Below are 23,607 nucleotides of genomic sequence, written 5' to 3' on the forward strand. Positions count from 1 at the left end.
AAAAAACCTCCACTATACTTCCTGCTCTCATCTCCCAAAGCATTGTGGGACCTGCGCTTCCAAAACTTGAACATTTCTCCCCAAATCGATGTACTACTCAATATAGATAATTCATTAATTACATTTAAAGTGATGCAAAGGGTTGTATATTGAAAAGGTGTGTGTAGCTATGTTGCAATACAGGCAATTAGTTAATTATATTATAATGTTATTTTCAAAATAATTGTAGTCACCTGACTGCAAATAGCATTGTTTACTATAGTCCCCCGGGTGTAAATAGCATTGTTTACTATAGTCACCTGGGTGTAAATAGCATTGTTTACTATAGTCACCTGACTGCAAATAGCATTGTTTACTATAGTCACCTGGGTGCAAATAGCATTGTTTACTATAGTCACCTGGGTGTAAATAGCATTGTTTACTATAGTCACCTGGGTGCAAAAATCAGCCTTAAACAAACTCCTTCCATGTGTGATAGCGTATATGAAGGGTTTGGGGGGTTATTGGGAGTCGTCACAATTTTGTCACCTGTTTTGAGGTGTCCTTATTTTGCATTCTAACCAATAAAAAGGGGAAATCTTCTGTAAACAAAGAGACATTATTTCCGCCATCAGTAGAGGCGCAATTCTAACACCTTTCCTGCAATTAATCAACCCCTCAATCTGTATCTGAATGCATCCGTGTGTGTGGAAACCAAAGCTCATACAAGTTCCAACTTGGAAAACATGTTTATTCACTTTAACCAGTGCAGTTGATAGACAAAATAACAACAAAAAGAGACAAACATGAAGTATCACTGCAGTACACAAGTCAATCAGTTGAGGTCGCAACACCTCGCAAAGAAACTTTTTCAGAGGATCTGAGCAGATCTGCGTATTCGGATACAAAGCGTTGTACATGCTCATGGTGTTATCCTACAAGCAGAAAGGGAACAGAAATAAGTCCTTGTGGTCTTTTTATGTGGCCGGTTGTTTTCATACATTGCCACCTGCTGGTTAAAAGGAAGAAATACAGCAGCAATATATTTTAAATGTCATTCATTTTCAAGCCTTGACTGTAGTGCCAAATGTGGTATTGTGGGACTTAAATTCAAACCGTAGCCAATTTTGTCTCCCGCTTTTGCTTTAATTTGAGCTTCTGCGTTGTGTTTTGGACATCGAGTCATCTACGAAAACCTATCTTTTGTCATTCTTTTCACTGGAGTTCAAAAAACAAAGTGACACTTATCCTCATCTGAACTTGGGATGTTGTCTAAATGTAACATCAGTTACAGTTTGGATTTAAATATTTATAAAAAAAAGTGAAATAAACTTAAAAAGGTAGGAAAAATTGAACAACCAACTTGAAAGGAAAATCGAGAAACTACTCGTGTGTGTGTGTGTGTGTGTGTGTGTGTGTGTGTGTGTGTGTGTGTGTGTGTGTGTGATAAAGCGAAGTCTACAATTCACTGTATATACTGTAAATGTCCAGTCAGTTCAGCAGATATGAGCAAATGAACACTGTGTACAAATCTGGAGAGGAGATACAATCGTACACAATGTGTGTGTGTGTGTGTGTGTGTATGTGTTTAGGACTCGTCTCCATTGGCGCTATCTCCATCATCCTCTCCTTCCTCGTGCTCATCATCGTCATCATCCCTCCCTCTGTTTTTCATCTGTACAGAGGGGGAAAAAAAGGATGAAAAACACTTAATTCATCACATATAAGTCATTAGCTTCCCCTCCCCCCCGTCTCTTTCTTCATCGCCCGCTCCTCACCTCGTCATCATCATCCAGCAGATCTCCGTCGTCGTCTGACTCGTTCATGCCACGCTTCAGGCTGCCACCTTTCTTGCTGGAGGTGGAGGAGTTGAGCGGTGACACCTCGCCCGGCTCTGGTTGACAGCTCTTCATATCTGTGGAAATGGAGGGAGGCAGTGGGAATTAGATTAAACACCTGTATTTATGTTCAATATATATAATATTTCACAGTTTATTTGGGTTGTATCTAGCTGCAGGTTGTTATCCCTCAGACTTTTACATAATTTTAAAAAACCAATCACCATTATGTTATCACTGGCTGCTAATTCAACAGTCTTCTTTTATAATGCTGCTCCTTGTTTCCTACTATGGATGTGTACTTAATTGTTGTTTTAACAAGTGCTGCCTCTTTAATTAATATGTTGGTCTACTAACTGTCCCTGTATGTTTTTTAATAACCTGTTTTTTGGATTAAATATGTCTGAAAGTGCAGGATAGATAAATATACAATCTAAGGACTTTCCAGGCACTCATGTTTGGTATGGATTACTACTCATGTGTACAAGTGTGGTGATCATTTCTGTTACGCCTCCTAAATGTGGTTATTTTTGTTTGCTCAGGTTTTTTAATGTTTATGTGGCTATGGTGTGTAATTATATTTGACTGCATGTGTGTGTGAACCCTGTGTACAGCAGCTAATGCTAATGGGGTCACAATTGAAAGCGGAAGTCTGAAATTTTGTTCAGTTGTTATTAATTCAAGACATTTGTGACACATTTTAAGAAATTCCCTTCTGTAAACTGTCTTCATCTTCGAACAAATGGAAGAGAGGCGTACAAATGTGACAACAAGCAAGAAAACATCTGTGTTAGTGTTTTGTATCATTTCTGTAATTAAAGCTTGTTAAACTTGCCATTAAATCGCCGAGGCCCACCTGACTTCTTGCTATGGTCTTTCTCCATTCGCTCCAGGCTCTCCAGCAGGTAGTCCACCTTGTGTTTGATCTGTGTCAGCTCTCTTTTGATGGTCTGCAGATCATCTACCTTCACTGTGGGAGGAAAAGCAGTAAGAAAAGTCATTACGAATTGGTCGCAGGTCCAAAGATAATAGATGGACCGCCAGACATAATGTGGTACGTACTGGAGCGGGAGGTCCTCTGGCTGGTCTTGGAGGAAGAGGAGAAGCTGGTTTTGGTTCGCCGGCTTCCTCCACCGCTCACACTGACCCTCGGACGCTTTGAGGGGATGACCGCCCGGGATAGGGGAGGAGGGGGAGGAGGAGGCACCCGGGACTGGTAGGAGTACATCCTGAGATACAGAGGAGAAAAATAAAAAAGGTGCCACTAAATGCAAACGTGGCTCTGCTTCAATGCTGATTTTTCAAGATGTTTTGTTCCATTTCATAATTGTGTTACATATCAAAACAAAGGGTCAGACAGAAAAAAGGGAAATAAATAATAGTAATAATAAACAGCCGAGATAGAAACATACCAAGGGCTTATTTAAAAACTTAAATATTGATTAAGATTTACTAAACAAACCCTGAAGTAACCCAAACTAGTAATGGAAGTTTAAGGAATTCAGAATATTTATAAATAAAGCAGCGAAACCGAAAAGGACAAGGACTCCAGGTACTGCAATCACAACTGCATTCAAACTGTGATAAGAACAACAGACAGCTTACCTATCGTAGTAATCTCTTTGAAAGTCATAGTCCAAATCTACAGAGGAACTGCGGAGAGAGCAGAGTCAGAGAAGAAGCATTAAATACAGCATTAAAGAACAAAGAAATCTGTCGGAATGCAGAGTTGCTGGAATACGTTGCTGAATGTAGATCGAACACACCTGTACATGTCTCCTGCAGAGCGCTTCACTGTCTTAGATCTGTGAGGTTTGGGCTCGCCGGCCAGGTTGATGTCTGAGGGAGGAAAAAGAGGAGTTAAGCGTTGCCAAAAACTCGTTGTTTACCTAATGGTATTTTATTTTGAAAGGACTCACACAGATTTTTAGACCAAAAACAGCTTAGCTTTTTGTCGGTCTGATACGGAAATTGCACTTTTCCCAAAACAGAATTCCTGATGCCATTAAAGTTTATTAAAACACATAAATAAAATTAAAATCCCAAGTATTTACAAATTTCAGGACAAATACTTCAGTTACTCAAACTATTCTATTACAATTCTTATTTTCATTTGTTTGCAGAAAGAAAGTCCAGTGCTATTTTCAAGGCTCATCACTGGGCCCACTGACTTTCTTTTTCCATCAACCCCTCCACTCACCTAGCACCTGTCCCACGATCATGCGGCCGTCCTCGCTGACCACGGCGTTGCGTGCGTTCCTCTCGTTGGCGTACTGGACGAAGGCGTAGCCCTTGTGGATGGAGCATCCCACCACCTTGCCGTACTTGGAGAAGATGGCCTCCACGTCGGCCTTGGTGACCAGCAGCGTGTTGAGGTTGCCGATGAAGACGCGGGAGTTGAGGGAGCGAGGGTCAGTCTTGTTGGTCACGTTACTGCTGGCCATCGGGCTTGGGGTGGGGGGGGGACAAAGGTAGGGGTAAAAAGAAAAGAAAAAAGAGTAGAAAACAAAGAGATGTGAGATGCTGTTGTTTTGTGAACCATAGTTTTAGATCATCTCTGCACTCTGAGGTCAGTGTGATGCTTGACCTTGTGAAGCTTTTCAACAATAGGGCCTTTAATGACATCATCATCATTTCATTCATTGAATTAAAATAACTAACTATAGCATTTTGAGTTGACATCTTTTTTCTTTTTAAAGGCAATCCTATCAGATTTTAAGGAGTTTAAAAGCATTTTGTCACATTTGAGAAGCTGGATTTGTAGGTGATTTGCATTTTTCTCGTAAATCACTTAATTAATTAACCTTTATAAATACGTAATTGTTGTCAGTCAAGTTAATCAATAGACCACAGTTGAATGTTTCAGCCCTAATGACGTTATGAGCTAAAACACATTTAAATCCTTCATAAACACATGGCAAATTCAAGGTGCTACTGTCTACCTCCTACTAAACATATCAACGGGGGTGCTTTTAACATGTGTTTTACACACACTAAATGTGTGTTTGCAAAGGGAGCCTCTAGAGGTGGATGTGAGACAGCAGAACAGCGAACAGTGTAATTGGTCATGAAGCGGCCAGCACTCACTCCATCATGTCTGTACTCGCGCTGCTGGAGGTCTGCCTGCCTGTCTGACTCTGTTGGAGAGAAGAGGGTTGTCGAGGAACTTTAAAGAAACAGTGATTGTGGGGAGACATCTACTACACCTCCAAAAAGTTGTGTGTTTTTTCTCAAAGCCAAAAAAGTGCTTCTAACTGGAAGGGGCGCAGGAGGTGATAGAGTACATGTTTTTTTAAAGGGGGGTGGCTATAAAAAAAAAAACCTGTGGGATAAATTAGTTATGACAAAACAAAATATTGCATTAAAGTGGAAAGTTGCTATTTAAAGAATACATTTGTAATACTGATATGTTCTTCAGTCTCCCTACAGAGAGATCTGGTTGGCCATTATATGCCTGTTCCATGATAAAACACTAGTATCCTGGTTACTGCATGCTATATGTGCGGACACCTTAACCAACCCTGCTGCAGGAAGCACAGGGGAGATGTTTTTTTAACTTTATATATGACTTTTCTAAGTGTTGCTGCTGTTGCACACAGTGAACACGTATGTAACATTGCAGGGTGGGAGTATAATAACTACACAAATAAACATTGACTGCAAGACTTCATTTGATGTTGCATCCGACTACACTGACAATTGGTTTCATGGGACATTGTCAGAACACATGGGGATTTCCTGATTGTCTCTGTTTATATCATCTTAAAGTGAATATCTTTGGGTCATCGACTAACAAAAGCTGGACTTTGAGAAACTTAGATGGAATATTGCTATTGCTGACTGTTACAGACTTCTCTTTTTTTTGATAATGCAAAACTATTAAAAGCGTTTGGAAGCTTTACATGTTGAAGACTAATGCTCCTGCAGGGCTTTTGCTTTTTCATGTTTGATTCTTCATGGTTAAATGCACTTTTTGTGACGAAAGTCAAACTAACTTGAGTAAAGACTGGCTTTGCCCTATTTTAGTCTCCTTCTTGTTTTTGCTAATTCCCACATTTCATGTAATTATCACCCACTTCAGCCGTTATAAAGCCCTGTCCCACCTGCCAAAGCGCCACTCTGCTGCCAGCTGAGCTACACTGAACCCCAGCAGCGCTCCCTCTCTGGCTGCTAGCAGGGGGATTACATGGTGTGCAGCCGGCGCTCTGGCCAAAGCTTAATGCTCTGCTCTCCTCTACATGATCTGGCAGGGATGTTTCTATCGCTTGGCAAGCTGACAGTCGCTACAACACAGAGTGTGTTTAGTAGGAGGAGGGGGAGGGCTATCACAGGCTGCTTACGGTTTCTACATTTTTGTGGCATGTTGGGGTTCAAAGGGAAAATCCAGGGTTTATATACATGCAAATGATTTTCATGACTGATGCTGACTAAAACCAGTGCGTGTTTGAAATGATTGTCGAAGAATTGGGGATTTTTTCTGTCACACACGAGGTGAACAAATACGTAGGAAGGAAATCTTGCTTGTTTCTGTATAATAATATGAATAATATATACTGGTGATAATCCACTTGTAAATGTTAATTTTCCTGAAGGTGCAGTCCACTTTTTGGAAACTTTTCTCCATGCATCTGGAGCTGCAGGTTTTTTTCTAGATGTTTCTAATCGTTATAGCTAGTGAAAAAGTGAGAAACGTCCGTCCTTAATTGTCATTTTTTCCATATCATGTCTTAAAGTGTCTTGTTTTGTCAGTCCTCGACCCAAAATAATCAGTTTAATATGATATATAAAACAGGAAGTGCAGGATTCCTCCATATTTGAGGCAGAAAGCTGAGATTTCCAGCTTTTTTGCATTAAAAAGGGCTTAACTATACTGACCAGTTTATTCGTTTATCTATTGTTTTCAGGTCTACTTGCGACACAAGATTTGGAATATGTATTTTGTTGGCAACTTGTAAAGGAGTCAGCTTTATGAGCAGTTCACTATTCTTATTATCAATCACTTCCTGTATGTTTAACACAAGCAGGGAGTCCATCAGTTATAAGCCAAACTCATAACAGAACAGTATCAGCTTCATAGAGGTGGTGTTTACTGCAGGGCTATAATACTGGATTGCATTATTATCCCAAATTAGTAAGAGGCTAAATGCTAACTGTTGCCTCCCATATTAAGAGTTCATTCATGGCATATTTACAGTTAAAGCAGCAATACCGTTTCCTATCCTTTGCCTCATCTGGGCGTTACTGTGTGAGATGTCCGGAGATAAATAATGTTGTATCTTTAGTTCAATTTTGATCAGTGATGTGAGCGAGTGTTTGTGCTTGGACTGGGAAACACTGCAGCTGCAGCGCTCATGTTTGAAGACAGACAAGACAATAAGGTAGAGAGCAGATTGTACAGATGTGCATGGAGCTGTGTGTATTCTGTGTGCAGGGCGTACAGTTGATTAGAATTATACAATCTTAGCCTTTTTCGTTATATAGATTGTAATTAAATACAATCAGTTTTAGTTATTGCTGTTATATGTTAGTGGTTCACAGTATTCAGAAGACATGCTTGTTTTTACAGGTACAAACTTACTATCGGGGATGATAATGATGACATCATTGTTATTATCAAGAGCAGGTATCTTTTTTTCTGTTTGGATAATAGACCAGATTTAAATCCATCAAAAGACATGCAAAACAAGTGATTACATTACATAGCAAAGGCAGGATTGATCAGCCTTTGTCAGAGCCAGGACTGGATTCAGGAGGAAGTGTTATTCAGTATTGGCTCAAAATCTGGTCTCTTATTATCAACACTACTATGCATGTGGTTATCATAAACTGGGGACATGTGGGAGCTCATGTAAAAGGCAACTAGTGTCAAAAAGTCTGGAAATTAAGCAGCAGATTTTCTACTTTCACAGCACAAAAAAAAAACACTACATGCTACTTGCTCTAGGAAAATCCAAAAGGGGGAGAAATGGTCTGAATCACAAAGGGGTGAAAACAAAAGTGGAGTTTAAAAAAAGTGATGCAAAAGTTGTGGTGAAAAAACAAAACCAAAAAAAAAAAGTTGAGACCAACTTACGATTTGCTGCTGTTCAAAAAAGAGGCTTCAAAAACTAAACAGGGGGAAACAAAAAACGTAATATTAGAAAAGAGGCCATTCAAAAAATGAACTAGAAGTATTATTTCCACAAGCAGGGGGGAGGGCAAACTGGTGGGGAAAGTATGGAAATCATAAAAATAAAAAAAAGATTAGGCAAATGTTAATGCTTACAATTTCAAAATAAAACAATACAAAGAAATGATTCTAATTATGAACCTACAATTCACACCTCTATCCCCAATTGTGGGCTAAATATCTAAATGCAAAACAAATATTATATTAAATTGCAGTTTCTATTGAACTACTAAAAGGAAAATGATAAAGGTTTGAGCATCCTTTTCCAGCTACTAGGAAGGATCTTCATTATCTAGGCCACTTAATTACTTTAATATCAACTTATTAGGTGTGAAAATATCAGAAACTGGTGACAGAGCTTCATCAGTTAAAGAGTATTCAAGGAGCCCTGCTGTATCCTCCTGCCTGCCCTAATTATACGGGCCCCAGTAAGGGTTCAGCTACAGAACAGCGCCCCTGGAGCCTGGAAGGACTCACACTCAAGGACACATACAAAAAGGACACACTTGAGGTGGGGTACAGTGGGGGGTCGGGGTACCACAGGGGTGTAAAATGGGGATCTTCAAAGTTTCTGAGGGGCCTCATAAACTGCAATTCTACTCTATCGTCCCATTGTGCGCCTTTGCTGCAAAGATCAGATCAAAAATGTTCATATTTAGCTATACAGCTGATCATAGTAAGTCAATAGCAAAAAGAGCGATTTAGAGGCCTGATTTCAGCTCAATGCAGGCCCCTCCATCCAGGGCCTGAGCAAAAAAAAAAAAAAAACCCTCTAAAAAAATACTTCCAAAGCTGCAAATAAACTTAAATAAAATTTACCAAATGCACAAATTCTGCCACACCAAATGCACCAAGGTGTTAATGTTCCTTTAAAAAAAACGCCCCAACTCGGCATTGAGGGGAAAAAAACATCTTGCCTGAAAAATTACATCATTCCTGAGAGGTTTCTCTGCAGAAAATACACTGCCGAAACCACAAAGAAAGGCACGAGTCACTGTCAACGACTGCATATCAAGTTACTGGCGGAGGCAAAACACAAGACGAGATTAAAAAACCCTTTAAAAACATATTTCCAAGAAAAAGGGCGACCCGTTTTGCACACTGTCCAGAAAGCACTGCAACCATTTCCCATCCTCGAGACCACACTCAAGATAAACTACGACGCAACACAGCCCCAAAAAAAAAAAAAAAAACGAGGTTTCGAAATGTCTTATTCGAAAAACCAAAGCAAAAATCTTTCGGTGGTGGGAAGCTAATGAAACTAGTCTCCGCGCAGCTCAATATGCACAACACAAAATGTACGCCACTTAAAGCCAACACAGTCTCAGGAATACCAGCCCTGGAAAAAATGCATTAAAAATGAAAACAAAAAAGTCCCAAAGAGGTTCAGAGTCGAGAAAAAAAATTAAAAAAAATAGGGGGAAAAATGCTCTCGGTTAAAAATACTCACCAGGAGTTTAATACTAAAAATTAGTAAAATTCAACGCTGTTTTTACTTGAGTAGGTAAAGATCCGTTTACGGCTCCGCAGGCTGATAGTATCACCTTGAAACCAGTGGACACGAAATGGCGTCGAGTTCCACACACAACAGAAGAACGGCACCGCCCACTGGTGCGTTCTCGTCTCCGATTGGATACTCACACCACCATGTGTGGGTATACTCTTCAGGGATTGGCTGATGCGCTTGCCAGTCCGGCCCAATGAAGACATTAACTCGGTTGATTTGAATAGCAATACATGAGCTCAAAGACAGGCCACTGTATACTGTATAAAGGTCTTTATATGTGGTTGTAGTAATTCATTTAGTGTTTATTTTACCCAGAGAGATCATTATTTATATTATTGTATTTTGTTTGTATTATAATACGTTTTAGTGCCCTTTGAATTGTGTTGTTATGCTGCATGTGTGCAAAAGGTTTTCACCCTCTGACCAGAAGTAATCTTCGTGTTATCTGTTTTAATTTGTGATGTGTGCTATGCAAATAAAGATTTATGCAAAGACTCACATCCTTGCTTTTCTTTTTACCTTTGAAAAGTGACTATCGATGTTTTATTTATTTAGTTTGAGATAACAGAGACAAAGCTGCAGTATTCTCAGCAGACCGGAACACATCTAAATACAATTTAACAATGTAGAATACAATGTGACTTACTTCTTTTGGTTTCCGAATGCGTATGTGAAAGTCCTTACGTTTTTCAGAATCAGAATTGGTTTTATTACCAAGTAGGTTTACACATACAAGGAATTTGCTTTGGTATAAATGGTGCATACAAAGACACAGAAAGAAAAAGTGCTATTCATACACATTTCAAAATAGATTGTGCATCATTTCTTTAACATTGAATGTGAAATTCTGTGATCCCTACTGCTAAACAACACTGTGCGGCAAACATTTCACTTTTAAAAACAGTCTCATAAATAACAATTACATCAATTTGGTTCAAACATAGTGACTGGACATCACCAAAGTGTATCAGCAGGGTCACCACTTCATTTTCCGTGAGAATGGACCTGAGGAGTGAACAAAAGTGGGTTCAGTATGACACATTTAATAGATAAAGAGATTAAGAAACTTGGAGTATTTTACCTTTGATGTCAGTGACCCTCCTGCGGTTTCGAGGTAAACTGGAATCCAGTCTCAGGTTGAAATCAGGTGTTTTCAGAACTTCCTCCAGCTTGCACTGCTCCTCATTTTCCTGTTGGACCAAAAAGCAGTGGTGTACTTATTTTGAGGGACCTGTACTCCATGGTATGCTACTTTATACTTCTACTCCACTACATTTAAAAGGGAAATAACTTGAAGAGCTTTACTTTTAACAAAATGCACTTCTAAAATTAAACTCTGTAAGTCACAAGACTCAAAAATACGTTACAAAGTCAGAACTCTGTTTGTCTACAACAGTAAAATGCTATGTGATGCAACAATATAATTGGGAAAATGTCACATATATAAATATAACTATAAAGCACAATAATTAATTGTACTTTTTGTACAGTAAGCACATTTCACTGATCACACTTTTGTACTTAAGTAAGAATTTGAATGCAGGACTTTTGACAATAACATATTTGTACTTTTACTCAAATACAGCATCTGAATACTTCTTCCACCACTGGTTGACCAAACCAGTTGATCAGGTTGTTCAAAGAATGCTTAATTTTTTAAAGCATTTGAAATAAAAACCTCTGTCGGAGTTTGTTGACGTTTCCTCCGGCCTACGGGTGTGTTAGGGCCTGGGCTCTCTGATCCACTTTTCTGGCGTTCCCTCTCTCTCTGCATGAGGATGGCCTGTCTCGTGCTCCGGTACTCCAAAGAAAAGTTGCTGATGGTTTTACAGAAGTCCTCCGCCTTCGTGTCTCTCACCATAGCTCGGGAGTAGCCTAGGAATAAGAGGAAAGAGTGGAACCTGGAGGAACACAGAACGTTTTACTAAACAACAACAGAAAGCAAAACATGTGAGTGTGGGTTATGTCTCAAAAAAATTGCTTTTGGTGAATTTAAGTAAAATCTGCAATCACAAAGAGACAAGTTGGTCACCTAAATGTGTATTGTAGATGCTTTCTTTTCTGAACTGGGAGCAAAACAGCTCAATCCAAGATGCTCTTAGCTCCAAAAATATTTTTAAACACTGCTAAAAGTATACCCGCAACAAACCTGTTGATAACCCGACGATGGATGGCCTTCAGGACCTTCAGCCTCCCCTCATACTCTTTCAAAATCTTTGGCAGCTGGTGACGAAGCGAGCCCTCTGAGGCCAAAGCATCACTTCCTCCTCCTCCTCCTCCTCCTCCTCTCTTCTTCTCATTTTTTTCTTTTATCTTCTCTGCCTTGTCCAACATCTTTAGCTGTTCTGATGATGCTTTGCACTGGGCCTCCAGCTGGGAGAGGTTGGACTGCACTAGGGAGTAGTCGAACTGCAGAAGAAAGGGTAACGTTAGATTGTTAGGGTTGGATCATGATCGTTTTTAAACCCTCTTTATTCATCACACAGGCAGAGGTGGGAAGTAACTAGTACTGTACTTAAGTACAATTTTGAGTAGTCCAGCCACAAATACGTACCTTGCCGGCTTTAGTAACAGCAGTGATGTCCGAGTACAGGTCAGAGGATTGTGGGTAAAGTTGCAGCAGTAATACGCAGACGTGGAGCAGCAGAGGCTGGCGAGTGTACGTGTCCCTCACCTGCGACAGCTTCCCCAGGTAACTCAGCTCAAAACCACGGGCCTGGGGATGTAAAAATGAGTTGTGAGTTCCTATCAAAAGTGGATTAAAGGTGAATAACAAAATTGGGGCCACCCACCTTGCATCCATTGAGAAAGTTACCAATCGCTAACACTGTTGCTAGAATACATCTGAAGGTCTGGCTGGCTGCGAGCTGCTCCATGGCCAACTTCAGATGGAAGAGAGGCTCAGCTACTTCCTGTCACAAGAAGCACAATGTGATGATTCAGACAGAGTAGGTGATGTCTTTTGTTTTGTTTCACTCCTTGTCTATAGGGATTAACAATGTCATGATGGAATTGGCTGTTGTATCAAGTGTAGGCGGCTCCATTATACTGTAGCATGCCAATCTCTGAACCAAACGTCTATCATCGCAGTGACGGGTAAGGTATGCATCGGGGCGGCAACGGCCAATCTTTCAACGGGTTCCAGCTGAGTCAACACAATCTGGGCCAAGACGTACTTTACTGTGTGCCAATCATTTTTACGGCCCAATAAGCAACTTGAGATAGAAGAATGAAGTTGGTTTTGATACACATTGGATATTGTTCAACGACAATTAAGCATAGAATGGGTAACTGCAGTATACAACCAAATTATTTCACACATGGCCAGTTTGCTAGCTAATTCTAAGTTAAATTGTCTTACAACAATGGCCTATGGGTATTGAGATTGCATTTCAGCCAATGCCTTCTGCCTCTATTTCTCCAAAGAGTTTCATAAGCATAAATCAACTGAAGCACACTCCAATGTGATTGGTCAACTAAACAAAACCAGATTGTTCCGAAACTTAAAAAGTGTTTTCGTTTGGTACACTTGAACAAATGACTTTTCATCCGATGCATTTCCTATACTCTCACATACCCTTTCTAAGGAGTCATAGTCCAGAGCAAAGGCCCACAGCTGAAGCCTGGAGTTCAGATGTTGTATTTCCCCCAAAGTGAGCAGGCAGAGCTCGGCGGGGGCCAGAGGAGAGTGGGGGTTCAGGGCCTTGGCTTCCTTGATCAAACAGAGCTCCTCTTCAGTTGGGATTAGTTCTTTAAGCCGCTGTGTTAGAAGGGAATGTGGAACGAGATTAAACTATACTGCAGGACTATTCATGTGTTCTTAAAGGCATCCAGCTCAGGTTTCATTCGGCCATTATACATGTATCTTGAGGGCCACAGATAACCTCCCCAACTTTAAAGGTTAAACAAAATGCTGAAACTCAAATTCTGCAGGACATGACCTCTGCTGTATACCTGAACGTCCTCTCTGTCCAGCACACTGCTGTCCATGCTGTAGATCGCAGGGGGGAGGAGGCGGGGAGGGGGGAGGCTGCTCAGGGCGATGGTTATGATGTTACTCCTCTTCATCCCCAACACCGTGACCGACGGCTGCTTCTGTGTTGGGGAATGGACAAAGACACCAGAGACATATCAAGATTCTGTACTATCTTTTTGCAAGTGTATTTTAGGGATGCATTTGTCACCCCGTGCTTTAATACCTACAGTATTAGTAACCATTTAATATAAACACATGTCTACTGAGTCACTATCTATTTCCGAAGGAGGTGAGACATTGTGGATTTACCCATGGCCTACAGATTAAAAGCCCTTGCATTTGCACTATTACCGTAGATAGGCTTTAAGAGTATTACAAACAACATTGCCGGAAAGAAATCACCTTTGTAACTCTGGCAATGAACCAATTATGGCCTTAAGTGCTGCCAACAACAACAAACAGCAGTCTTTCTGATTCTCACTTTCCATAATAAGCTTTTCACTTATAATATCCCAAAAGTTTACATCTCAAGACTCATGACAACTAATGCAAAATGGGGTTAAAACTGTGGCATTACCCAGTCACATGGATCTTACCTGCCTCCCAGAAGCCACATTAAAAGTGCTGCTGCTGCCCTTGGATTCAAACAGGTACTCCAGCCGGTTTGTATCCAAATGCACCGGTTCAAGCCCGGCCCAAATAGTCTGAGTCCCGAAGCGCGTCATCCTGGGAAGTGGAGCTAAACTCGGCAGTTCCCTCCAGTGGAGCTTCAAGGTGCGAGATTTGGTGGATGCACCTTTATGGGAGGGCAAGGTCAAAGGTGGAGGAGGGGGAGGGGGAGGGGGAGGAAGAGGTGGGGGTGCTGGAGGGGCTTGGAGGCCACCCGTCGATGATTCATTGTTTGAACTGGATCCTTCGTCTTCTGTGCTGTCTTCCTCGTCCCAGAGGTCTGTGAAATCCAAGGTGTTGAGGCAAAGACGTGCAGACGGTTTTCCGAATGAACCCCAGGATTGGTCGAATTCCAAAGTCAGGGGGTTATCCTTGGTTTGGTCTGATTCCTTCATTGGTCTTTCAACGGTGTTTGTGACGTTGAGAAAAGTTCTGTGGATCTTTTCGAGCATTACCCCAACAAACCAGGGTATAACTCCTGTTTTGTTCTTGAGAAAAAAGTAGTCTCCTTCCTCATTTTGGATAAAAACAGGGCCTTTTTGGATCTGATTAATTGGCTTTCGTCCTTATGTTCCTCACAGCAGCTCTTCGTCTCACTGTGCTCCACTCAGACGTTGTGTTTCTGCATCTGAATGTCTGTGGATGCTCAGTTTCACTTCGCTTCAACCACAGAAGCGCATAACTCACACGACCAAATCACAATCTTCGAACCACCTTAGGGTGTTCTCGCTGCAACGTACCCTGCAATTGCCTCGGCTGCGGTGATTGTCCTTCAGCGGCGAGTCGAGTCTGACGCTTTGATACAAAAATCCATTGTGACCTCGGTCCCTGAGAAAGAATTCATGTGAGGTGATGGGTTGAGTTTAGTTCGGCATGCAACTCTGAGGAGAAAATCCAAGGAACGCCTTTCTGTAGCACTACTGCAATATCCAAATAGCGTTATTTCACTTTCATCGTTCTTTCTGATTCTGGTTCTGAGACAAAGAGTGAATTTTGGGAAGCAAAAAGAGAGAGAGAGAAATACATTTGTCCATTGGTGCATCACTCTTTCGGTTTATTTGAGTTGCACCCTTTCCCTTAATTTCCTTATCGAGCCTGCATCTCCTGTTTGTATTGCTACTTGTGTATACACAAACGTCTCTATCTGCCTCTGAAGATCTGTTCCTTCCCTCCTCTTCGGCCTCCCCTTCTCCCCTGTGAACGCATAAAAGAGCACGATTGACCAAATTCTCCCCTGCATCCCTTTTTATTATTACATGCAACTTTGTGGATGACAAATCAGCACACAGTAGTGCAATCATCACAGCTGCCTTGATGAAAAAAATACACACATGCATCATAAGTTGGTCATTATGCAACATTGAGGACACCTTAAAAAGCATTAGCATTTAGAGTAGCAATATATCAAAGCATAAGTGGGTAGAACAATGTAAGCGAAAACATCAGTGTGTCTGCTGAAGTGCATGCAGTGTTCAGTTCACTGGGGTCGTTTGCATGGTCCACATGCAGCCATAATGAGGATCCCTCCCTCGGACATTAGGTCGCCCCTAATTACACGTAATCTTGTTCAGCGCAGCAGCAGGGCTCATGGGACATTTAGGCCAAAATGAGCTCCATTTGGCAAGCTAAGCTCTTATTTACATCCATTTATCAACAGTTCTTCCAAGCCTGCTGCAAAAAAGGAATTTAAAAAGTACTTTTTTAAAACCACCTCTCTCATTTCCTCTTATTCAAAAACTGCAAAATAAGATTTTAAATGTGTCTGTTGTGGGGGAAGCAGGTGCAAAAAATAAACACGGAAATACTATTTGTCCATTGGTTCTAATTAAGACTTTAAAACCTTTGGAGGATTATATATTGTTGGACAATTTTGGTGATGAAGTGACGTATTTAAACTGCCATTTCCAGGTGATTTCTTTCTGTGTCTCTCAGATCCTTAACAGTGAAAGATTAAGATCATGGCAAAAATCATGAATGAAGTTCCTCAGTAATAAATCCAGTACAATAAAATATATGCATTGTACACACACCCATGCTGTTTAGTGAATATGAGGGGATTTACGCAACTGATCTTGAATATATAGATTATTATTTATGCCTACAAGCCATGTTCTTCATTGTATTGCAAACGATGACTCTGCTTTGAACAAGATCTTGAATTCTATTGAAACCACTAAGTTCACACCTTTAATTGTGAGCTATTTTTTCTCATAGCAACATCTAATTTTCTTGAAAGACAATTACATACCAGCGTACCACATTGCCATGCACCACACATTCATGGTAACAATGCAGTGGTGGTTTTGAGCAGGGAAGGTATGTTCGTGGGCTGCCTCCTTTGGACCTGATGATTGGTGGGTTCACAAAACCACTTTCAGGTCATGGACCTGGGGCGAGAAGACTAACAGAGGTAGAAGAAGACAAATACAAGTTAGGCTTTTCAGTAGGGTAATGCAAGTCTGGAATTTAACTCGTTAGTAATGTAAATATGCAGTATTAAGGTACCACTATTAATATTAAAACAGTTTAGTCGTGTCCCATAGCAAGACAATCCAATTATGATGATATAGTTTATAATTGATGCATTTTGCTTGCAGTAAATATGCATTACAGTTTCCCTGTTATACACTTCGTATCTTTTTTTAGTTTACTATCTAAAAAAAATCACCTTTTGAAGAGTGCTTGAATATGTTTTTGTTCCCAGAAACATCTCAAAAATGCATCCATGCATTATATATGTTGTAAATGTAGGATGTACCTTAAGATTATGTAGATATAGATAGATATTTATACTTTATTCATCCCCAAAAAACACAAAAATGGTAGTAGTAGTAGTAGTAGTCACTTTTACCACTTTTGAATTTGTTCAAGAATACAAAGTCTCTGTCTGAATAAATGACTGCATGCATTCATATATTATAAACAGTTCATCCTCCTACTGACTTTTTCTAAAATATCGTCTTTTATTTCGAAAGGCCCAACCGGAAGTCCATCCTGCCGCTTTCCGCGCTCCCGCGTTGCTTTGGGAACATTCGGTATCCCCGTGAGCGCGCTTGGCTGTCATCACACAGAGGATTCGCTACAATGTCAAACATTCAGCATACGCGCGAAGTCATGGCTTTTTCTACGCGAAACGATGAGAGGCATCGCCGCGTGCTGCTGCTGCTCATCCTCTAAACACAGAAGTCCTTTCACTTTTATTTTATTAATGCATTTATTATTCCATGTTCCAGGACGGGATGCGTTGGAGGTAAAACGGGATACTCTGTTCTATTTTGTTGTGGCTTAAAACATGAGAATTGTTTTCACCATGCATGTGCGTAAAACCATAATTTATGTTTTTTTAAATATCATTTGAAATTGAAAACATGACCTCTTGATATTGACAGTATATTTTCCCTCCTCTCATCTTCATCTGAAAAGTTGTCAGCCTCTTGCATTGACAGTCGTAGGCTATTACGTAATGTGAGTGCAGACAGATGTTACAGTGAGCTTGCTTGCGTAAAAGCATCATCTGTACACCACTGTAACACCAAGATGAAACCAGAAAAACAAATCTTATGGCTTCACTTTAATAAGTGTCCACCATTATCATTGACCCATATAAGAATTACAGGAATATATATCCTGTATTATCAATGATTTGCTTTCATTTATCAACCAATAAAAAAGGATGATGTGATTTTTAGTGGCAAAATAGAAAGTCTTACCAATGACAATATCCTAGGTTTGGCTTTGTATAATTATAATGGAATCACAGAAATCGAATTGGATCTTCATGACATGATTTTACAGATCATTAGTCACATATTTTGTCACGTTTTTTTAACAAAAAAAGTTAGAGAGGAATTTAACCGACTCTGTTGTTGTTGTGCCGTAGCACGTCTATGTGAGTGTGTGAGCCGGGTCGGAGGTCATGCAGCGGAGGGAATCTGACTCCCGTGGCCTCTTTTCCTCCGGAGAGACGTCTGACAATGACTGTGAGGTGAGGTCATTTATTTATACCTGTCGTCTGCATATACCTTGGGAATCTGGTTAAGGTACATCAAAGCAAAAACACATTTTGGGGTACGGTGCAAAATCCTTCTCTCCAATATATCCAAACTAGATGGCACTTGCCGGAGGTGCTCATAGTAAGTAATGTAACGTGTCTTTCAAGGAATCATGACCCGGTTACTTAAGATCTCTAATCAACAGAGTGTGTTGTGAGCAATTCAGATAGGAACTATTTTCTTTCCACCAGAGTACACCTGCTGTCACTTTTGAGCCTAGTGTAATATAATTGTAGTTAATTAATTTGAGAGAAAGCAGCATCTCTAGGGCTGATATCAACACCTACCTCACTTACCTAACAATCCAGATTGATAAATAGCACAACAGCTTTTGGCGGCGTTCCTTTAAAAATACAATGCAGTGAATCCAACTGCAACATCCAATAAACGGGCACCACTTTGGATTTAATTATGTCTCTGATGTTCTTTGACTGAATCACATGAATTAATCAGCCTTCATAACTCAAATGTCTGGCAGTGCCAATCAACACCTCCACTTTTGAGCAGTTTAAAAGGCGAGTAGGTGGAGAAGGTTAAAAAGCCAGGAATCACATCACTTAGCCACCAACACGGACGCATTTATAAAAGGACTTTTGCGGTCTCCATTTAACTTCCAAACGATACCGATCTACTTTATAAATATCTGCCAAAGCTTTTCCTTTAACTTTCGTTGTAAATATGTTCCTGACTAACGATAGAAGGGACAAGAAGCTTGTCATAAGGTTGTTAATCCCCTCTGTGTTTGTCTGTGTCTCAGATGGGGGCGAGTTGTGGAGAGGTGGATGTAGCGTGTCTGTGCGAGGTCGGTCCCTGTACACTTTATTCAGAAGCACACACGCCTACGCCGGTGAGTGCTCGGGCTCACCACTTAAGAGTCTGTGGCCGTCGACTGTTTCTCCATCTCTAATAGTGCTCTAAATACATGCCTTTTACCTCCTGCTGACCTCTGTCTCGCTGTGCCTTTGTGTTCTTTAATGTAGGCTATGTTCAAAAGGCGCTGCTGTAGGCCTATGTCTTTAAATCAATCAAATAGTCTTCACTTTGTGTTCTCAGGACACACGTCTATGTGAACACTGTGGAAAAAACAGAGTCATGATAACCAGGTACTCCGAGGGATACGGCACCGAGGTAATGTATCACATGTGTGTGTGTTTTTGGACAGGCGTGTGCGTGTAACTATGCACTTCAGACCTTTGTCTGACCTTTATGTGTCTGAATGTATTTATGTTGCGTTTCATTTAGCAGGCAGCTGTGGTTTTGTTGTTCCAAGGTTGCATCATGTGAGGCATACGTGAGGCATACGTGTTCCCTGTCACAAAACAGCAAGAACTCAGCAGACAAAACATTTCACATGGAAGCTATGCCAGAAATAGATTGGTATGACACTTTTGTTTCCACTGTTTTATTTAAAGTAACAGTTCGACATTTTTTTGTTTGTGTAATATCAAACTAAAGCTAGGGGACTATGCATTAGAGTTCTCGGTAGGTAATTTTTATTACACTTAACTTTACGATGTTCAGGCTTGTTTTAACCCTTGGTTGTAGTCTTTATGCTAAGCTAAGCTAACTGTATTGCAGCCAAAGTAAAGGTAATAACAAAAAGTGTTTGCTCCAAGATTCTTCCACACATTGTGGCGTTAGTAGGGCTGTCACGATATCTGATATCACTTCACGATTGTCACGACTCAGTCTTTGTATTTGCACATGTGCTATCAAAATAAAATCTGTAGGAAGCGCCAGATTAGGTGTCTCTGAGCTCATTAGTCATGTGTCGAGGGGTCAGCGTTCATGCATAACAACAATGGTGATGATAAAAAAGGTGACGCATGAGTACACGCACTCCCGCAAATGCCATCATCAAGTGTTGTTGTTTTTGGTTTACAAAAAGTGGCGGTCAGTGATGATTCACGGTTACTCATCGGTGTTTCATCGAACGACTACAAAATAAAAGCCCCAAATCAGTAGATGTGTTGGTTGTGTTTATTAATAGTTAGTGTTGCATACTTTACCCAACGTCATTATACAAGCATATCATACCTTTAGCGTGTATGTCTTTTTTAAACCGTCATATTTATCACATACTTGATATTCTAGTTGTTAATGTGTCATTCCTGTGCAGGAGGATTGTGTGTTGTCAGACCCTCAGGGGGAGAGTGATGCAGATGCTGATATAGAGGACACAGATTGCAGGTTTGATATGCACACACACACACACTTTCATATCCACACACAGCATCTCCTAGCTTGTACTGTAGATCTCTGACCTTGTGCCTTTTAACCTGATTGGTTCAGACTGCAGGAGCCAGGTTCTCTCCAGCGAATCAGCTCGCGCAGACGTAAGCGTCCACGGGTAGCGCGGCAAGACACCACGGAGAGCGAGGACGACGGCGGGCGGAGCCACCGAACACACCGCTGGAACCTCAGGCTCAGCCCTGACAGAGCACACAGCAGGACCATACTGGAGGTAGGAAACACAGCAATGGGAAGTCTTATCAGTCGTGTTTCTGTACATCTGCTCACCAAATTACACATATAACACAACCAGAGAGGTGAGAAGTGTAGGCTGTAGAGCTTTTAAACTGAGACAGTATCCCAGAGATTTCCCTATTTGGATCAATTAAAGGAGACTTACCATGCTCAAATTTATGGGGATAATTGTTTTTGGGGGGTTTCAACTACAATATTTGCACGGTTTAATGTTGAAAAAACACATTATTTTTCTCAAACTGCCCATCTGAATATACCTGTATTCACCCTCTGTCTCAAACGCTCCGTTTTAGCGCCTGTCTCTTTAAGAACCCTCAGAAATCTAAGTGTGCTCTGAACTAAATGCTCATTATTTGATTGGATAATCTACTTTTATAGCTAACCTAGTTCAAGATAATGGAATTTGGACTCAAGTTTTTAAACTCTATTCATTCTGTTCTGTAAATAAATGAACACATGGATGACTACTTACTTTTAGAAAATGGAAAGTGGTTTCATCTTGTTGTGTGTGCTGCTGAGGACTCACTGAAATAGTGCTGAAACATTTGATTGTCATATCCCCTTGAAATGTGCATTATGTTGCAGGCTTTCTCCCCCTACAAAAACAACCCTCACCCCTTTCTTCTTTGTCCTCCAGGAGAGCATATCACAGGTAAGGCCACTGGTCATCTGCCGGCCGAACGTCGAGAGGCCACAGAGTCCGGGCGAACTTCCCGGAGGCACCAAACGTCTGATGTCACTATGGCCAACATCCCTCTCTCTGCCTCTCGTCCTCCTCCTCCTGCTGCCTCTCTCCCTCTCTCTCGTCATTGTTATCGTGTCTTTCTTTCTGCCTTGGGCTCGCGCTTGACTTCACCTTTGTGTTTCAAGAGAAGGATTTTAGTGACAACCTAACACCAACTCAGACAGAGCAGCACAAAATGGAAACACAAACACGGTGCTTTAGAAATGCAATTGACTATTCATTCAATCCAGAAAATCACAGGTTGAAATACGTTCATCCTGCGCCTCTTAAAGCCACTTGAGGTACGTTTGCACCAGAATCAGCTCCCGATGCAAACGATATACTCAGAGCTTTCTTTTGCCACATGAAATCTCACCTTCCGTCTCACTTTCTCACCCCCTCGTTTGTAAAAATAGACCTCTCGTCTCGCTCCTTGTAATAACGAGCCACAGGAGTGGTACGCGGGGGGGGGGTTTCATGGCTGCACAGGTAGGTTATAAAGGGACTTAATAGGGAAAAGATGATGCTGCTGAACTATGCAAATGTTATGTTCCTACTGCAGCATCTGAAGAAGTCTCCTATTTCTTTGGCACTACCATCAACTTCTTGACCCTTTCCCTTTTCTCTTTGGAATACAGGGAGTTACGGTTCTAAAATAGAGCATGACCCAATCTTAAAAAAGCAATAGCAGAGGAGATCAGATATCCTTTTTTAAACGATGGCTTACGTGTTATTTAGAAACAGGTGGATCCTTCTTCTTCTTTCTGGCTGAACGTTTGTGTTTCCTGTAAAATAGGTTATTTAAACACTTAAAACACAGTCTTACCGTTGATTGCTATTGTGTTTGATAATATTTATGTTATATCTATATTTATGAGGTATTATTTAAGAAGAAAAGTGAAATTGACAATCAGTCACACTACTTTTTCACGATGAAATTATTGGAAAAAGCCGTGGCATTTCTGTACTGTTTAACGTTGTTTTTGTATGTATTTAAACTTCATACCACAGTAGATTTGCTTGCATCCTCGTAGAGAGAGATTAATTCCTAATTAAGATCAGGTATGAGCTCGTTTGATTCATGTTCAACAACCTTTTCTCCAGCATTTAATGTTGCCTGTCTTACGGTTTATCTGTGTGTTCGCCTCTATGTTCTTAGAGCCATAGAAATTCAATAAAACCAAATTGTATTTTGACAAAAGAGCTTCCTGTGTGTAAATACCAGATGTTTTTTTGCACACATACAACCACGATTTGTTTTTACAGTTTGTATAAGGAACATCGACCTCGTTACACAAAAAAGAGATACCGTCGTTCACACAACATAAAAGGACTTCAAAAACATGGCTCCATTGTGTAAACGATTTCATATTTTGTTACCTTAGGTCAGAGCAAAGTTAAAGACCCCAGTCTGCATGCTAAACTAAGCTAGCATAGCGTATGCAAGGCTATCCTTATTAAACTTGAACGCAAAAAAGCTTATTCCCCAATATGTCAAAACAGAACTCAAAGTTGTTGTTTTTTTTGGAATAAAAGTCTTTAAAAAGGAGGAAAGACTTTGGAAAGTTAAGGAAATGCATCACCTAGTCGAAGAATATATGCAAGAATACAGCTCGGCCTCTTGTCCCAGCAGTGTTTGCTGCTCTTGATGAAAGGGCCTGGGGGTGGGGGGGTCCCATAACGAGGTTAGCGCTCTTCACTCCGCCTCTCACTGCGTGGGTCGCCATGGTAACAATCAGGACTGCAGCAGAAAAGAGACTTTTCATAAGTAAATTGTGTGAGCTGCTGCCCAGAGCGAAGCGCTCACTGTGGGTGATGTGATGATGTGAACACTGCAACATCTGCCGGCTGTCAAACTCACGATGTGGACATGGTGTTAATGATATCCTACAAACCAACGTATGTTGTGCTATTTGGGGCTTTACAACATCCTTATGTTTTACACAAGTGTCTCAAAATGTCAAAAATATTAGGCGGGAGTTCTCAATTTATTGAAATGCATTCAACTTCTCTTTTAGCGTATGTGTTCACTCACTTGTCTGCTTGTTTAAACTTCCCTGTGTGTGTGGACAGTAAGTTTGTGTGTGTGTGTGTGTGCGTGTGTGTGTGTGCATGTGTGCGATGCCTCACATGTCAACAACTGTGAAAGGAGCAGAGTCCTTGTGTCCTCAGGTAGGAGTGTGTTTTGCAGCGATGTGTTGCCCAC

The 23,607-nt window shown here is 40.8% G+C and overlaps 3 protein-coding genes across 23 annotated transcripts; 1 reads left to right on the forward strand and 2 right to left on the reverse strand.

Moving 5' to 3' along the window:
* Window positions 1-709: 709 nt before the first annotated feature.
* LOC134875950 (heterogeneous nuclear ribonucleoprotein C) lies at window positions 710-9,585 on the reverse strand. 19 transcript variants are annotated; one of them, XM_063900721.1, is made up of 11 exons: window positions 9,437-9,580; window positions 7,891-7,924; window positions 7,396-7,452; window positions 4,905-4,954; window positions 4,018-4,250; window positions 3,584-3,656; window positions 3,423-3,470; window positions 2,880-3,046; window positions 2,653-2,787; window positions 1,758-1,894; window positions 710-1,654 (listed from the first exon to the last, which is right to left on the reverse strand). In XM_063900721.1, exons 3-11 carry the CDS (start codon window positions 7,420-7,422, stop codon window positions 1,568-1,570), a joined length of 957 nt encoding a protein of 318 aa, XP_063756791.1. In that variant the 5' UTR covers window positions 7,423-7,452; window positions 7,891-7,924; window positions 9,437-9,580; the 3' UTR covers window positions 710-1,567. The 19 variants fall into 19 exon arrangements, with proteins under 19 accessions (XP_063756791.1, XP_063756789.1, XP_063756788.1 ...); XM_063900719.1 differs by having other exon boundaries at window positions 4,018-4,253; XM_063900718.1 differs by having other exon boundaries at window positions 4,018-4,265.
* A 593-nt stretch (window positions 9,586-10,178) lies between these two features.
* On the reverse strand, window positions 10,179-21,451 carry si:ch211-63p21.2 (FH1/FH2 domain-containing protein 1). 2 transcript variants are annotated; one of them, XM_063900214.1, is made up of 12 exons: window positions 21,293-21,451; window positions 20,455-20,648; window positions 16,387-16,539; window positions 14,066-14,966; window positions 13,448-13,588; window positions 13,071-13,253; window positions 12,286-12,405; window positions 12,048-12,209; window positions 11,643-11,902; window positions 11,172-11,394; window positions 10,575-10,683; window positions 10,179-10,498 (listed from the first exon to the last, which is right to left on the reverse strand). In XM_063900214.1, exons 4-12 carry the CDS (start codon window positions 14,588-14,590, stop codon window positions 10,470-10,472), a joined length of 1,752 nt encoding a protein of 583 aa, XP_063756284.1. In that variant the 5' UTR covers window positions 14,591-14,966; window positions 16,387-16,539; window positions 20,455-20,648; window positions 21,293-21,451; the 3' UTR covers window positions 10,179-10,469. The 2 variants fall into 2 exon arrangements, with proteins under 2 accessions (XP_063756284.1, XP_063756283.1); XM_063900213.1 differs by having other exon boundaries at window positions 14,066-15,332.
* si:ch211-63p21.1 (uncharacterized) lies at window positions 17,178-22,581 on the forward strand. 2 transcript variants are annotated; one of them, XM_063900215.1, is made up of 7 exons: window positions 17,178-17,388; window positions 18,019-18,123; window positions 18,948-19,037; window positions 19,244-19,318; window positions 20,310-20,380; window positions 20,483-20,654; window positions 21,315-22,581. In XM_063900215.1, exons 2-7 carry the CDS (start codon window positions 18,055-18,057, stop codon window positions 21,525-21,527), a joined length of 690 nt encoding a protein of 229 aa, XP_063756285.1. In that variant the 5' UTR covers window positions 17,178-17,388; window positions 18,019-18,054; the 3' UTR covers window positions 21,528-22,581. The 2 variants fall into 2 exon arrangements, with proteins under 2 accessions (XP_063756285.1, XP_063756286.1); XM_063900216.1 differs by lacking the exon at window positions 18,948-19,037.
* Window positions 22,582-23,607: the final 1,026 nt, after the last annotated feature.

The sequence above is a fragment of the Eleginops maclovinus genome, chromosome 14 (genome assembly GCF_036324505.1).
Source record: "Eleginops maclovinus isolate JMC-PN-2008 ecotype Puerto Natales chromosome 14, JC_Emac_rtc_rv5, whole genome shotgun sequence".
NCBI classification, from domain to species: Eukaryota; Metazoa; Chordata; class Actinopteri; order Perciformes; family Eleginopidae; genus Eleginops; species Eleginops maclovinus.